The sequence below is a fragment of the Aspergillus tubingensis genome, assembly GCF_013340325.1.
Source record: "Aspergillus tubingensis WU-2223L DNA, scaffold_8, whole genome shotgun sequence".
Classification (NCBI taxonomy): domain Eukaryota; kingdom Fungi; phylum Ascomycota; class Eurotiomycetes; order Eurotiales; family Aspergillaceae; genus Aspergillus; species Aspergillus tubingensis.
Window position 1 is genome coordinate 46,702 of NW_023336282.1, and position 15,654 is coordinate 62,355.

The following is a 15,654-nucleotide window of genomic DNA, read 5'->3' on the forward strand; positions in this document are numbered from 1 at the left end:
AGAGTCTCAGTAAATTTATTTTATATTTTTAATTAATTTTATTTTAATTTATTCCACTCTCTATTATTATAAAATTTTTTTATATTTTTAACTATGATAAGTATAAATAATATAATTTTAATTTTTTAAATTTATAATACAGAGAATATTTTTCAGGAAATAATATTTATAAAAATTTTTAATAATATGACTGTTTTCATGAATCTTATCAGACTGATAAATATATTTTTTTATTTAATTATAATTAATATAACAGTAAGATATATTAATTTATTTTTAAAAAAAGAAAAAGAAACTAAGGGATCCAGCTAATATATATAAAAGAATATATATTTTTATATTTCTTAAGAATAAGAAATCTTAAAAAAGAGAAAATAATATTATAGACTTTTATTAATTAATTTATTAATAAGATAAATTTACTAGGTAGAAAGCACTGATAAGGATAATACTTAGATAAAAATAAATTATTAATAAATATAATTTTAGATTATTTTTATAATATCTAGAATGGTTTTATGTTATATAATTATTTATTATTAGATTTATTATTAAAAATATACTTAAAGTATGCTTAAGGTATACTGAGATCCTGGATTATAATTAAATTAATTATTATTTTATCTTAAATAGTATATAATATAATATATAAAGAATAGAATATATAAGAATATTTTTTTATATACTTAGTTAGTTCTGTTCTTCGTGCTTAATAATATTTTTTATAAATAATTATATATTTAGAAGCTTAGCTACAGAATACTTATCTGTATTTATTTATAAATAATTATATAATATTATTTAATCTTACTTCTCTTCTTTTATTTATAATCTAGTTATCTCTCAGATAATTATTAATTAATACTATCTTAATGTAGTTCGGCGGTATGTATACCAATAGGACTAAGCTAACTGGGACAGAGAAGTAATCCTAGGGTTTGATAATATACTCAGAATATACTAGATCTTAGACTATAATTAAATTAACTATTACTCTACCTTAAATAATATATAATATAATATATAAAAAATAAAATATATAAGAACACTTTTTTATATACTTAATTAGTTTTATTCTTTATATTTAATAATATTATTTTTAAATAACTATATATTCAAAAGCTTAATTACAGAAATACTTATTTATATTTATTTATAAATAGTTATATAGTATTATTCAGTCTTACTTCTCTTCTCTTATCTAAGACTAGTTATTCTTAGATAATTATTAATCTAATATCTTTTTAATCCAGTTCAACAGTATATATACCAGTAAAGCTAAGCTAATAAGGACAGGGAAGCAATCCTAGGATTTGATAATTATATCTTGACTGTAACCTGTTTCTTTAATATATTTTATTTTATATTTTATAATTATTTATTATCTTTACCAGTTCCATCAGGCTATCTTTACTTTTTGGGATTATTATAAAATATATTAAAGAGAGAATTATTAATAAGAAATACCCGTATACTATGCACTGAATAAAACTTATATAATTTGATTACGTGTAAGACCTTATTTAATTTATTATTTTATACAGGCTTGTCTATAGGCAAAAAATGAGTTATTATTTAGGTTGATATATATGAAAAGAAAATTAATTTAATTTATTATAAGAAACTGACTGGGACAGGTATATACTCTATGTTTAATCCATAATACTCTGTACTTATCTTTATTAATCAGTGTTTGTTTTCATCGCGTAGCTCTTGCCACTTTCGATGAAACTGGTATCCGTTATAAATATGCGCATTTGAATATATGCACTCTTGTTTTATAGTATGGGTGGAGACAGCGAGTCTGACATCCTTTGGGACTAGTGTTGTGTCCATGAAGGTGATATCCTCCAGGGCATAGCAGTGCAGCCAAGCTGAATAATTCTAGAACAATAACATAACCCATAATCACGCGGCCCATACAATCGCGCGGCCTGCCCCTCCCAAAACACCACCTCTAACCATCTATCTGAAGTAATTCAACCACCACAAATACTACTAAAATCAGTTATCTTATTAAAAACTATAGCTGAGTAAGAAGATAGAATTCTTCTTATTATTAAAATTATTCAGAAACACTAAATTACAAGTATTTATAAGATTATATATATTTTTAATATTCCTTAAACTATCTTTCACACTCATTTAACTAGATAAGATTTTGTTAAAGATATAATTAATATATATTAAAAATTATTAAAAAACAAAGAAGAATTACTTATTAAATAAATCTTATTTTTAAATAAATAAGATACACCTCCATGACTATTTAAAATTAAAAAAATAATTAATTTAATATTTTTTAAATAAGATTATATAATATCCCAAGAAATAGATATTAACTGAACTTATAATTTTATTAAATATTATAAATTTCTCTAAATTTATTACAAAAGATAATATAATTATCAAAAAACTAAAATAAAAGATCCTGAAATTATAAAAGACTGGTTTAAACAGATATAGAAAATTATATAAAAATATAGAATCTTATTAAATAATATATATAATTTCAATAAAACAAGATTTGCTATGGAACTGATTATTATTATTAAAATAATAACTAGTTTTTAAAAAATTAATTAGCTATCTCTAATTTAACCAGGAAACCAGAAATAGATTACTTTAATTAAATATAATTAATTTAATAAAAAGACTTTATCTCTGATCCTGATTTTTAAAAGTAAAATATATTTTTAAATATAATATAAGAGTTAAACTGTTCCTCTTTCCTAGAGGATTAAAGTTAGTAATAATAATTAAATAACTAATATAATTAAATTTTAATAGTTTCAAAAATATTTTATTCTATTAATTAGAAGTAAGTTAGTAAGTAAATATAATTTTCTAGTTCTTAATAGTTATAGTAGTTATCTGATCTCTAAATTTAATTAATACTGTATTAAAAATAAAATTATTTTTATTTATATATTTCTATATTTATTCCATCTACTTCAACCTCTGGATATTAATTATTCTAATATATTTAAATATATATATAATAATTTAGTCAAACAGTAAGCATATTACAGCTATAATTATATTAATAAACTTAATTTTTTAAAAATTTATTTCAAGGCATACCAGTAAGTTCTAATAAAATTAAATATTATTAATAAATTTAAAACAACAGGTCTAGTTCTTTTAAATTCTGATTAAATATTTTATTAGTTAAATATTTATTTAAAAATACTATCTTCTCTGGACAGCCAGTCAAGTGGCTCAGTATTTTAAATATTATATAATATAAAATATCTTTCAAAGTATTAAAATACCGTGGAATATCTGCTTTAAGAATATTAAATAAGTCTAATATTACTTACATGCTTTATACTACGGCAACTTTTTAAGAAATATAAACTTGTAATAACCAATTTAATTCTATTTATTAAAAAAAATAAGAAACTATATACTAATTATAAAAATCAGATATAAAAAAGAATGTATTTAAAGAGACAGATTATTTATACAGAAGATATTATAATTAAAAATATATAATAAGCTATCTAATATAATTAAAATACAGAGATTAGTAGTAAAATTAAATAAATATTTTAATTTATAAAGACCTTCTCACGGGTGTTTCTACAGTGCATTAATTACTTTATTATTAATTATAAATATACACAGTATTCTAAACTATCTAGTAATTAGTTATATAGCATTTTATATATAGAATTATGTTGATTTAAAGGCTTCAATTTAATCATATTAGGTGCTTCGGGTAGGGGGGTGGGCCGCGCGATTGTATGGGCCGCGCGATTGTGGGTTACGTTAAGTACTAGTTGCAGTGATAAAAAAGAGGACGAGGTCGAGAGTGATAATGAGCAATGTACAAGCAAGGGGCTAAGCACTCCGGCCCAGCGGATCCAATTGTTGATTTACTTGCCTTTATCAGACTATCCAGGAGTTTCATCTGGCGAATATGATCTAGTAAAAGGTACCGTCGGTGACTAATATAAATGGAGCTCTTCAGCATAGGCGGAAGATACTCTGGATTTGCTGCCAGGTCATAGATAACATTGGTGAGGAGGTTAATGTGGTGTGAATCCTCATCAAACCTATCTGCGCTGTACCCACATGCAAGTGGCGACCGGCTGCGATTCCGTGAAGCCATTTCAGCGCATCCGGCTGCCTATCCATCTGTTGCTCTGGCTTCCCCCCCACATCTCTTGATGCATAATCCGGCGTGCTACTTGCACACTATGCCGGAACCTTTGAGCAGGTGTCAGAAACCAGTGAATCACCGGCCGCAGAAAAGGTGGCCGTCTTCTAAGTGCGGCTATTGCTCCGAATATGTCCAAAGTATAGTTTACTATTATGTCAACCACTTTCGCTCTGGGACATACTTTCTCTCCTAGGAAGGCACCGGTCGATAGGCGCGTAACAATGTAGACACTATTTCTAGGGTAACAGTGACTAATGACATGATTTATATTGGTCAATGAGTATTCGAGTGAATCTACATCTAGTTATATGTCCGGCATTCATCGCAAACCACCCTTGTAATGAGAAAGGCTCTTTATGGATTTGGAAACTTAACACTCGTCGATCTTGCCAGCTTAGTCTTGTGGTAAAAACCTCTCATTTGTAATGGTCACCACCTGTAAGCGGAATAGACAATTCAATGCTGGGTGAACATGGTTAGGAGCAAAATTTATCGGTTCACCCTAATTTCTGAATGCCAATCTGATTTGTACAAATTAGAATCAATAGGAGATTGTCCATATTGGAGATAGTCTTTCAAGTAATTACTGAAAGTTAGGCATGTAGTATGTGAGAAATCCCACCGCAACAGCCTGTAGGCGGTCGTACTAAGGTCGCCTATAGGAAGACACAGCATATAAAGGATGCGTCTACCAAACCAAATGGCTCAGAACTCTACTTCTCTGTCTGGTAGTGCAACTGGCTGGCAGGGCTTTTCAGATTTACCTATACCATTCACCTGCAGCATACCTTCAGGGAAATAGGTTCACCGTTTATGGATGTATACTGTCACTAGCATGTAAAAATCCTGCTTTTTCCTCACTAGTAGATCAGAAGACACCGACTTCCCGGATGATGGTAAGACTTTATGGAAAATATGCTTCCTCATTGACATCATTTCACCGACGAAATATCACGAGGGATACGTTGTACCCTATGCTTTGTAACACTAAAACAGGATTCCATGTTACCCCGGTGATAGTTATAAAGGCTTTGTCCCGTCTCATTAGCTGCCAATATTTGAAAGACAGAACTTCATTGACGTTCACTAGTGAAAGGATACTTTGATAGCACATACCAGGAAATCGATAATCCGCACCTTCATTCCCAGTCCCTACCTTCCCAACGTATATGCCCAACATGACAGTTACTAAGCCGCAAATGTATCATTCCCTCCACTACACTCAAACAAAACGGGAAACACGGTATTAACACATAACTCTCACAGGCCTGTTGAGGAATACTTTCTCTCCTTAATCAAGCAACAAGACTGTTTTGATTCATCAGAGCTACAAGATGTCTTCGATCATCTACCAGGTGTACAGCCAGACGTTCTGCTCGGTGAATGGGAGGCTCACTTACTCCGAACTGGACACCCTTCAGATTCGGTAGCAGAGAAATTGCTACCTCTGATCAAGGTTGTCCACTCCCGAACATCCGTGAGAAAGTATTCAGTGGATGGTAAATCAAGGAAGTCTCTTCCAGACTGGGGTGATATGTTTGTAAGTCTTTGAGATTTATCTCGGTCCTCCCCTTTACATGTCTGCCACGTCTTCATAATTGCATCTTTATTCAACCTGAACTGATTTCTGAATGGCTGAAGCTATCTGAAATTGCGTATCGCGGTGTTAGCTCTGCGGCTCTGATATATGATGATCATCCACGGGTAGAATACCTTCGCTATGTCAATGAACACACCATTGCCGGTGCTCACTGGTCCAAATTGGAAGATGAAGCTGGAGTGGTATATTTCTATCTTACCAAGCATTAAGGGACAAGGCCAGAAGGTCGACGTTTTGACCCAATCATCCTGAATAGGACATGAAATTCGAGTTTTATTGTTTCTTTAGTTTCATTCTACTATGGAATAAAAATATGAACTTGTCAGTATTGCATCGATAGAGTCATATTCTAAGCTGTATTGTAAACCCCTCTTTTTATGGAATGAGGTAGAACATGCCTGCAGGGTGTTGAAGTGGCTATCATGCGGTGAGGCTTCCGTTGTGTCCTCTAGTGACATGCCTAACTTATCCGGTCGCTGAATGACTGGTGGGTGTTTTACCATTCTTGATTGGGGAGATGAGTCTGAGACTTACAAACTCAGCATACCGCAGACTTTGGAGCATTTCTAAGCATCCACATTAGAGGATAATAGATCTTGTATGATTGTTGAACCTAACCAATTGTCATGCTGCATCCTGCAGATCATCTATGTGCTTCCAGTTCTGGCCGCGTACATGCTCCAATAGATGCAAGGCCTGGTCCTCCTGGCATCCGGTGTCACATTGATCCTTGCAGAAGCAGACCATTAAGGATAAAATTTGCCACTACACAATTTTGGATTTGATTGGTTTCTGTGACGTGTGAGCTCTGGTACAGTTTCCTAGTCACTAACCTACCGACCGAACTACAATCAAAAATACGTACTCGATTTATAGGCATCTTTGCCTTCGAAGAATACTGGTTTGTTATGTTATTATTAGGGTCTATGTGGCTACAACATTGGTGGTTACTGCAGATTTCGGCATCTCACTCTACCTTTTTTCTAATAACGCTTCACTAGCCTATCAGTCATCATCGTGGAGCTCTTTGCTTGTGAGAAGATCCACCCTTTGTGGTTTATTTTATTCAAATTCCTAAATTACCATACATTGAACATGCATTTGTCTCTGCTAGACCTCCCTCTGATTACTGTAATCAGTTGGACACATGGAAATGGGCTAGGTCATACTAGCTGCTCTTGCCTAATTTGTTGATCACAGCATGGGATCAACGTCACAGAAGTAATCTCTGCGATGCATTTCTGGCCCAAGATGCAAGGGATGTCGAGAACGAACAGCTGTTCTGGGCACTGCTGGCAGGAGAAGAAGACTCCGGTCAAAGTGGTTAGAGGTATGATTCGGAGATCTGCTCGTCTCATATGCAAATGAAAGCAATATTGAAAATGTAATATGTATATTCATCGATTTTTTTTTCAAAGATGTCGTCCCATGTTGCGTGGACAACCTCACTGATATGTATTTCAATGATCTAATCACCGTACCCGGCGCATGTCCGTCATATGTATGTTGTGTTCTTTGTTTTTGAATTGAAACTGCTACTTTGTGTTAGTAACTACAATAATTTGATGCCGCTTATTCATGACGGTATCCAAGCTGGGCTCAAGCTATAGCATGGGTCGAGTAATTTTCCAATGGCCTTCAAGACCAGAGGTTGATGAAATGTCCCTGTTCTCAGGAACACCTTCATCTCCTTGTTCTTTGAGAATTTCCTATTGCACGCATTCTTTTTATGGCAGCCGCACCTGGTATCCTTTCATAGCAGAGCATTGCCTACTCACCTTATTGTTACCGATCTTGTGCAGACATCAGATGGATACTATACATATCCGCAGGAGAAGTGAAATACTGCCATTTCATAAGCATAAATTTGTATCCTTTCAAATCAAGGTAAGGCATATTGTCTATCGCCATGATAGCCGACGGCGCCAACCATTCCCTTTGCACCGCTGATCAGTAGGCTGAAACTACGCCACCAGCAAACCTGGCACTGAACTCAGAGTGGATGGTATACTGTGTCTACCCTGAGATGGTAGAAGGCATACGATATGAGCAGATGCTAATGGGGCGATACAGTGACTGGAATGTCTCTATCGCCTTATGTTTTGCGAGGTATGAACGGATTGGTTGTGAGTCGCATCTCTGCAATAATCCAGAAATCGAAGTGATTCTGGTGTCGGGCGGGCCCCTGATGACTCAGGCATTACGGCTGCGAAAAGGAAAGCTTATACTTACGGCTTGGCTTCCTTATCGGGTGTAGTGCAGTCATGTAGTCCTGGAATTATCGCATCGCATCACAATTACCGAGACTCGTATATCGAGTTGCGCCCCCAATGTTTCTCCATCCGGTCTTTTTGCCTGGCTATGACTACACCTTTCCGTTTGATTGATACCCGCTCACAATGATCAACCCTCATCTACGTCTCAATACGCCCCAATCCCACACCATTTTCATCCGCCCGGGCATCGAACCATATACTTCGTCTTTGCCGGGTTCTGTTCGATTTTCAAGGAAGGCTTCCATGGACATGGACATGACAGATAGTGCACGCAATATCACCATTAGTCTTGTTCGATCAGTGAGATTCGATGGTCATAGCTCACCTCGCACAAATCTCAAGGGTCGCTGGCGGAGTACTCTTCGATATGGACAGTCCACGACAAAGCAATTTATAGCACCGTGCTACGAAGAGACTGTTCTAAGTTGTATTCTTTGGTCCGAATTTGACAAACTCGTGTCATGTCGGAATACAGACACAGAGGATTGTGTGGTATACTACTTTAATATTCCGGTGCCGAACTGCCTCCCTCCAACGATGAAAACCGAGCTCGGGACAGTCGATTACTACCTCAAGGCCACGATTGACCTTGAGTCTGGCCGCAAACTGAGTGTTTCCAAGACCCTTGACATCCTTTATCGCTTGATACAACCAACATCTTCCCCCAGCAACTATTCTCGACGGTTCACTGCCTCCCCTCTGATGATCCAAACTACGATATCACAGCAACGACCAAAAGATGCGACTACCAAAGCGATGTTCTCCGTGGAGCTAGCAATTCGGAATTTGCTGACACCAGGTGCCCGAGATGGTGAAATGAAATATATAGCTATCTCAGCAATCAAGTGGAGGGTCGACGAAGTAGCTATGCGCCGTAATATAGCCCATTGTGAGATGCAGGCCTTTGCTAACACTACAACGACGTCGAAACGGTCATTGATAGAAGGAAAGCTCGAACCCCGATGCCCTAAAGTCATATTCCAACGCTCGGTTCAGAGCTGCCTGCGTGATGGCTGCTTACGGGTCGAATTCGAAATCAGGATTCCGGAAAGTGCAAATGCTGCAGACGAAATCTGTGAGAGTTACTGTGGCAGTGACGATCCACGGAATATTTTTCCACAGGCCGATCTTCCAGAAATTGCTATCAACCACGAATTGAAGGTCGAGCTTATAACCCGGGAGGACACCTTCAGTGGCAGAACGAATAAGAAACTGGACCGGAAACCCATCGCCAAGTTGTACGGTGCAACATATCCGGTGCGAATACACAAGCTTGCCAATGATGTCGACGCGATAGATACATATTGTCTCGACGAGCCTCCGGCATTTGATGCGATCAAACAGATGCTACCCCCGAAATACGAACCATAAATCGATCCACAAATCGAAAGATTCTTCAAGAACCAGAGGGATCTGGGAAAGTGGGAAGATAGAATACATGGATTGCTTCAGTCAGCTCAACAAAATTTCGAAGCATCCTTGAAATGCATATGCACACCACTTCGTAGCACTCACAACCTACCAGATGGTTTCCTCTATTGTGTAAATTATCTGATGTCTGAGCTGCCTATTATGTTTTGCACTGAGTGTAGCAAGCCCTTATAGTACAAGCTGAGAATCTATCTCCTTGTGAGAACTGATGGTCATTGAGTAAGCACGATCGGATCCTCACCCTTTACAGACAACCTCAATCGCAATATACAAGGGAAAGTTACATGTCATTGCAAGAGTCATAAACAGTTCTAATGCTGAAGTTCAATCCAGTGGGCCCCGGTCAACTCTCTAAAATCGCCCCTCAAGACCTCAATCCCATCGCGTCTTACTTCCGCTACCAGGTCCTTTATTTTAATGGCGATGCGATCTGGCACAAACCCGAAATGAGCATATGCATCTTTCGAAGGCAAACTCTTTCCAAAGTAGTTCATGGACACGGATGCATCAGCATAGCGCTCCCATCCGTTAGACGGGTAAGCCTCAATCACGACAGTTGGCTTGCCGGCGCGAGGCTTCAATACACAATGCTTGTATTCACGAGACTGTTGCTCGAAAAGCCTTGTGCAAGGAAATGAGACAATTCGTGCGCGGAGTCCATATTCCTTAAGAAGCAATTCGCGGGTCTGCATCGCATATACCATTTCTGAGCCGACTCCGATGATGGTGACGTCAAAGTCGTCGCCCTCTGCCTCAGCAAAAACGTACGCGCCTCTGATTACACCTTCGCGTGAGGAGTATTGAGGATACTGGGTCAAGCCCTGACGGGATAAGGAAATGACAGTCGGTGTCTCAGTCGCGCGAATGGCGGCGTTGTAAGCGCCTGCAACTTCTTCTGCATCGCAGGGGCGGATGTAGAGTAAGTTAGGCATAGCACGCCAAAGAGCAGCAACTGCGACGGGCTGGTGCGTAGGTCCATTCTCGCCGACTCCGATGCTGTCGTGGGTGGCGATGTGGATCTGCTGGAGGCCTTGTAGTGCAGCCATGCGGATAGCGGCAGCGGCGTACAAATGGAAGACAAAGTATGTACTCGTCATGGGGATGAAGGTGCCTCTGTTGAATGCAGCAAGCCCGTTGGAAATAGCGCACATGGCATGCTCCCGGATACCATAGTGAATGTATCTACCGCTGTAGTCTCCGGTCATACCACACACAGTTTGGAGGTCAGGCTGAAGTGCATGTAAGTAACCGAAAGTGGCATCAGGAAAGGAAGCTAGTGGCACCTACAGACTGGAAGTCGACTTTGTTCTTGTAGGCGACATTGCAGGAGGGCGTAAGATCCCCAGTCCCGATCAAGAACGAATTGATGTTCTGTCCCAGTGCATTGGTTATCACACCAGCAGATTTCCTGGAGGCAGTGGATGCAGTAGGCTGTTCTTCCTTGTTAGGAATGTACTTGTTCCAGTCTTCTGGAAGCTTTCCTGCAACACGGCGCGCAAATTCAGCGGCCAATTCGGGGTACTCTTCACGGTACTTGGCAACAGCCGCATGCCAACTCGCTTCATGAGCCTCGCCACGGCCAGGGATATCACGGAAGAAGTCATAGACATCCTGTGGAATGTAGAAGTGTTCGTTAGGGTCGAGGCCAAACGATCGCTTGAGGTTAGCCACTTCGTCGACACCCAGGGCAGATCCGTGTACATCAGCCGTGCCGGCCTTGGCGGACCCAATACCAATCACGGTGCGGACGTTTAGGAATGTTGGCTTATCGCTACGGCGAGCGGCATTGAGCGCGTTCACGACGGCTAGATCGCATTAGCAGACTCTTTACACCAAGTCAAGGATCTTGGGGATCTACCGGCAACATCTGTGTCCCCATTGTACACGTCTACCACATTGAAGCCAGTAGCTCGCATCTTCATGTTCATATCCTCAGTGTTAGCAACATCTGCACTTCCATCGCATGTAACGTTGTTATTGTCGAAGATGACACATAGATTGTTCAACTTCCAGTGGCCAGCGAGCGAGAGCGCTTCAAGACCGACACCTTCCTGAAGGCAAGCGTCACCGACCATGCACCACGTCATGTTATTTACCACTTCATGGCCAGGTCTGTTGTATGTAGCGGCCAGATTCTTAGTGGCCATGGCGAGTCCAACGGCATTAGCGACACCCTGGCCGAGAGGGCCAGTTGTGACCTCCACGCCATCAATCTCGATCTCGGGATGCCCGGGGCAGAGAGAGTCAAGTCTCGCCGAGTGATATGTCTTGAGCTGATCGTGTGTCATGCTCGGAACACCAATAAGATGCATAAACAAATATTGCCATAGGCAGGCATGGCCTACAATTTTTCTGTGTTAGTCACGATTTAAGTGTAGTCAGGCAGCTCTGCCGGAACAACACCTAGAGACATACCATTGGAGAGGACAAAACGGTCGCGATTGAAGTAATTGCAGTTCTTTGGGGAATACTTCATGACATATTTATACAAGGCGATACCGATGGCAGCCATACCCATCGGGGCTCTGTTGAGGTTGGTTAGAGCCGTTCCCATGTTGTCCAAAAGGATAATCGGTATATGGAGCTGACTTACCCAGCGTGACCTTCTCCATACTGCTGCGCAAGATCAGCAATGAAAGCTCGAAAGACATTCATCACACGCTGGTGCTTCTCTGGGCTTTCTAGCCCGATACCGACACCGCCTGAAGCTCCATTGCGAACGCCAGAGACTGCTTTCGTGGGCAGAGGCTGGATGGGCTTCTCTGTGAGTTCTAATGCGGGCGCCATAGCCGGAAAGTGAAGACTTCTGCAAAATCAGGATTTTCGTGCTTTGAGCAAAAGTTTTATGGTAGTGAATTGGAGGTTGTTAGGCCAAAGACATCGAGATGGCGGTATTCTTATACATCATGGCCTTCACCCCAATATGCCATATGCCCCGGATTTCAGGCACTGACCAAGTAATGGGTCATGGTGATTCTGGATCGAGACGAAGGTAATCAACTGTCATTGAGGCCACTGACTATAGGTGGTCATATGTTAAACGCAATACTAGTATATCGCCATGGTTGTGAGTGGTGGCCATGGTCGGAATAGTGCCTCGCTTCGAGGCCAGTGACCCTCGCCTCGATGACCCTACCCCATCGGCTGCGTTCAGTGAAATGCAGTGCCCCCACGATGGTCATAATGCCTCACGAGCATAATTAGTCATCTCGACATATCTCTGACTAATTTACTACTGACGACTGTAATGTTAAAAAGCAAGGGTGTACTCCCAAAGGTACAAGAGACATGAACTTGGTGTACACGTTTGGAAAAGATGTGATATGACAAACACGGATGACTACCTTATGGGAGTAAACCACTTGCTCCATTATATAATAATATCATCTATGTACATGCCTAATATGAAGTTGCAGGTTTACGAGGCCCAAGGTTCCCGCCCTTCTCGGTCATGATACACCCAGGTTAGGCCATATAAGTGATGCGGATGGTATCACTTGGAAGATGCGTTTTCGACCATGTCGACTGTAGGAGCACTCTCCTTCCTCTCATGTAGGACAGCCTCAGTAAGCACTGAAGCATCTTCGGTGATTTTCGCCATCTTCTTCTTGGACTGTGGGCCAAGGAGCCATTTAGGATTGTTCTCGAACAAGACATCAATATCTTCAAGAGACGCCTTGCAGGTTTCCGGAACTGCGGTGTCAACATTGTTAACAAAGGGTTCAGACTCGGGAAATTCAATCCGTAGCGTTTGACGAAGAAAAGCTTACTGAAAAAGTATATCACTGGGATAAAAGACAAATTCGTACATGCCCACAGGATGTAAGTACCATATTGAATGCGAGAGATGAGCACTGGAGATATCATAACAACAAAGAAATTGCAGAGCCAGAAAAAGCCGGTGGAGATGGCGACGGATGTTCCACGCGTTTGCAGCGGAGTTAACTCGACGGGTAGCAAGAAGGCCAGCCCGTTGGTACCGATGGCACAGACAGTGTTGAAGATGCTAACATTTCAGACATCAGCAATATAATAAAATAAATTTCTAAAGAAAAAATGACTCACAAGACACAAACTACGGACACGTATCCGCATGCTTTATTGCTTGGATACGCAACCGTGGCGGCGAGAACAGCCATGCTGACACACTGCCCGACCGCCCCGAAAAGCAGTAAGGGCCGACGCCCAAGTCTGTCGATGAGGGGAATTGGAATGAAGCTCGCAATCCAGAACTCCAAGCCGACAAAGCCAGACATCAGCAAACTGAGATGTCTGGAGAACTTCAGTGTATTCTGGAAAATAATGGGGCTGTGGTATTCCAATAAGATGTGGTAAGCGGGTGATCGTCAAGATATATTTCAAGAGGTTGAGGGTTTCGGGACAACAGATCGACAGCTGGACTTACACATAATATGTAATAAGATTGACGCCTGTAAGCTGGTACATGCACATCACAAATGCAGACAAGACGAGTCGCTGGAAAAATCGGGGCCTTCCCTGGGTGAAGATAGCCTGCCATTGAGAATCACTTTGGAAATCTTCTTGGAGTGCGTTCTCAATCAAAGACACGACTGTGCACTAGATCAGTCCCATGACATTAGCGACTCTGTGTATCAAAGTATGTCATCACTGCATGTGGTATACGAACAGCTTCAGCAGCGCGTATAGCAGGATCTTCTTCCAACGACAACATATCAACAACGTTGCGTGCCTCATCAAATTTTCCGTTGCGCATCAGAACCCGCGGGGATTCTGATATATTAGAGAATGGCACATCAGCAATCCGGTACAATGTTTGATCATGAGGCTATTGCCACTTACCCGGAAGAAAGAGCGCCAGAACAATTGTCACAGCCGAGAAAGCAGACTGTAGCCCCAGTGGCAGCCTCCATGCCCAACCATTGTTACTGGTACTAGTGGAGGCTGCCAGGCCATAGTCGACCCAGTATGCTAGGGCAATCCCGAACTGCAGAGATTAGCTGATGATTTCCTATAAAGTGCCGTAAATGCACCTTGACATACCAGGTTAATGTTAAGTTGCCACATGACGGCTCGACCTCTGTTCTTAGAACGGGAGCACTCGCCATTCCAAGTTGGCAAGATAGCAGCTGCCATACCATTCCCAAAGCCGGCTGAAGGCAGAATGCGTCAGTACTCCTAGATTATAGGTCCTTGGAAGCGAATTGGATCATACCAACAATACGGCCTACTATCAATTGCGCCAGACTAGAAGAGGAAGCCTGTAGGATGGCACCGAAGATGATAATCAGCTCTCCCACCATGACGGTCAGCCTTCGGCCGAACTTGTCACCACTGATTATGACGGTCAAAGCGCCGGCTGCACATCCTAGTTCATAGACCGCCACCTGTTCATGTTAAAAGCACGTCCCTGGTAGGTAATATCTCCGAAGAGCCAAGCGCCATCTTCACGTACCGCGAAACCTTGGAGGGTAGAGTTGCCATTCGAGATCGAAGGAAATGTTGCTTCGAATGATGGGCCCGTGAGAAGACTACCCATGACACCTTGATCATAGCCGAACAGCATGTTCCTACATGGCGCAGAGGCGTGCGTTAGATTCCGTCTCGCGTGTAAGGCTAGGGGTCATACTTACCCAATGCCACATGTAGCTGTAATCAGGTACTCGATCCATGCTGATTTAGCCCCTCGGCCTCTTAGCCGCTCGGTGAGGAACGCATATGGAGTTGTGAATGGTTTCATTCTGATATTCGTCTCGCAGCTGACTTGGCAATCAGTTTCAATGAAAAATCAAATCTCGCTTGCAGGTGGGTTGAAGAGAAATGTATTTCGCCAAGAACTCATGAAGCTAAGCACTGGTTTTGTTTTAATGAATATCCTTTCTGCTGGATCGGCGATAAACAGCTTGGAGGGTTGGGGTATCTCCGGATTCCCCGCATTGTGGGGGGTCGCCCTGATCATCGCTGCTGAAATTTGAGGCTTGCTAAAAGCTATATTTGACATCGTCTCGAGACCGCCCCAGACTTCGCCAATTGGTTCGAAACCTTAAAACTGTCCTTGAGCCACACGGATAGCCGGAATCTTAAGCTTCCCGCTGCATTCGACGGCGTCTGACTCCGGCAAGTTGACGTTACTGGCAAAGCGAAGGCGATGAAATCTCCACATGGTTCTTAACCTTCCCAATTCTGGTGTCCCCGATGTG

At 40.6% G+C, this 15,654-nt stretch overlaps 3 protein-coding genes across 3 annotated transcripts; 1 reads left to right on the forward strand and 2 right to left on the reverse strand.

The window, feature by feature from the left end:
- Nucleotides 1-8,167: 8,167 nt before the first annotated feature.
- Nucleotides 8,168-9,415, forward strand: AtWU_06350 (putative integral membrane protein; the record flags this gene model as incomplete). Its single annotated transcript, XM_035501459.1, has 1 exon — nt 8,168-9,415. The coding sequence occupies one exon, from the start codon at nt 8,168-8,170 to the stop codon at nt 9,413-9,415; it is 1,248 nt and encodes a 415-aa protein (XP_035357352.1).
- Nucleotides 9,416-9,786: 371 nt separating this feature from the next.
- On the reverse strand, nt 9,787-12,262 carry AtWU_06351 (transketolase family protein; the record flags this gene model as incomplete). Its single annotated transcript, XM_035501460.1, has 5 exons — nt 9,787-10,704; nt 10,763-11,280; nt 11,334-11,816; nt 11,891-12,000; nt 12,069-12,262. The coding sequence occupies 5 exons, from the start codon at nt 12,260-12,262 to the stop codon at nt 9,787-9,789; spliced, it is 2,223 nt and encodes a 740-aa protein (XP_035357353.1).
- Nucleotides 12,263-12,968: 706 nt separating this feature from the next.
- Nucleotides 12,969-15,194, reverse strand: AtWU_06352 (sugar porter family MFS transporter; the record flags this gene model as incomplete). The annotated part of the gene is made up of 10 exons (XM_035501461.1): nt 12,969-13,168; nt 13,246-13,481; nt 13,541-13,783; nt 13,881-14,053; nt 14,124-14,227; nt 14,297-14,441; nt 14,498-14,607; nt 14,670-14,841; nt 14,910-15,024; nt 15,088-15,194. The coding sequence occupies 10 exons, from the start codon at nt 15,192-15,194 to the stop codon at nt 12,969-12,971; spliced, it is 1,605 nt and encodes a 534-aa protein (XP_035357354.1).
- Between the last annotated feature and the right edge of the window lie 460 nt (nt 15,195-15,654).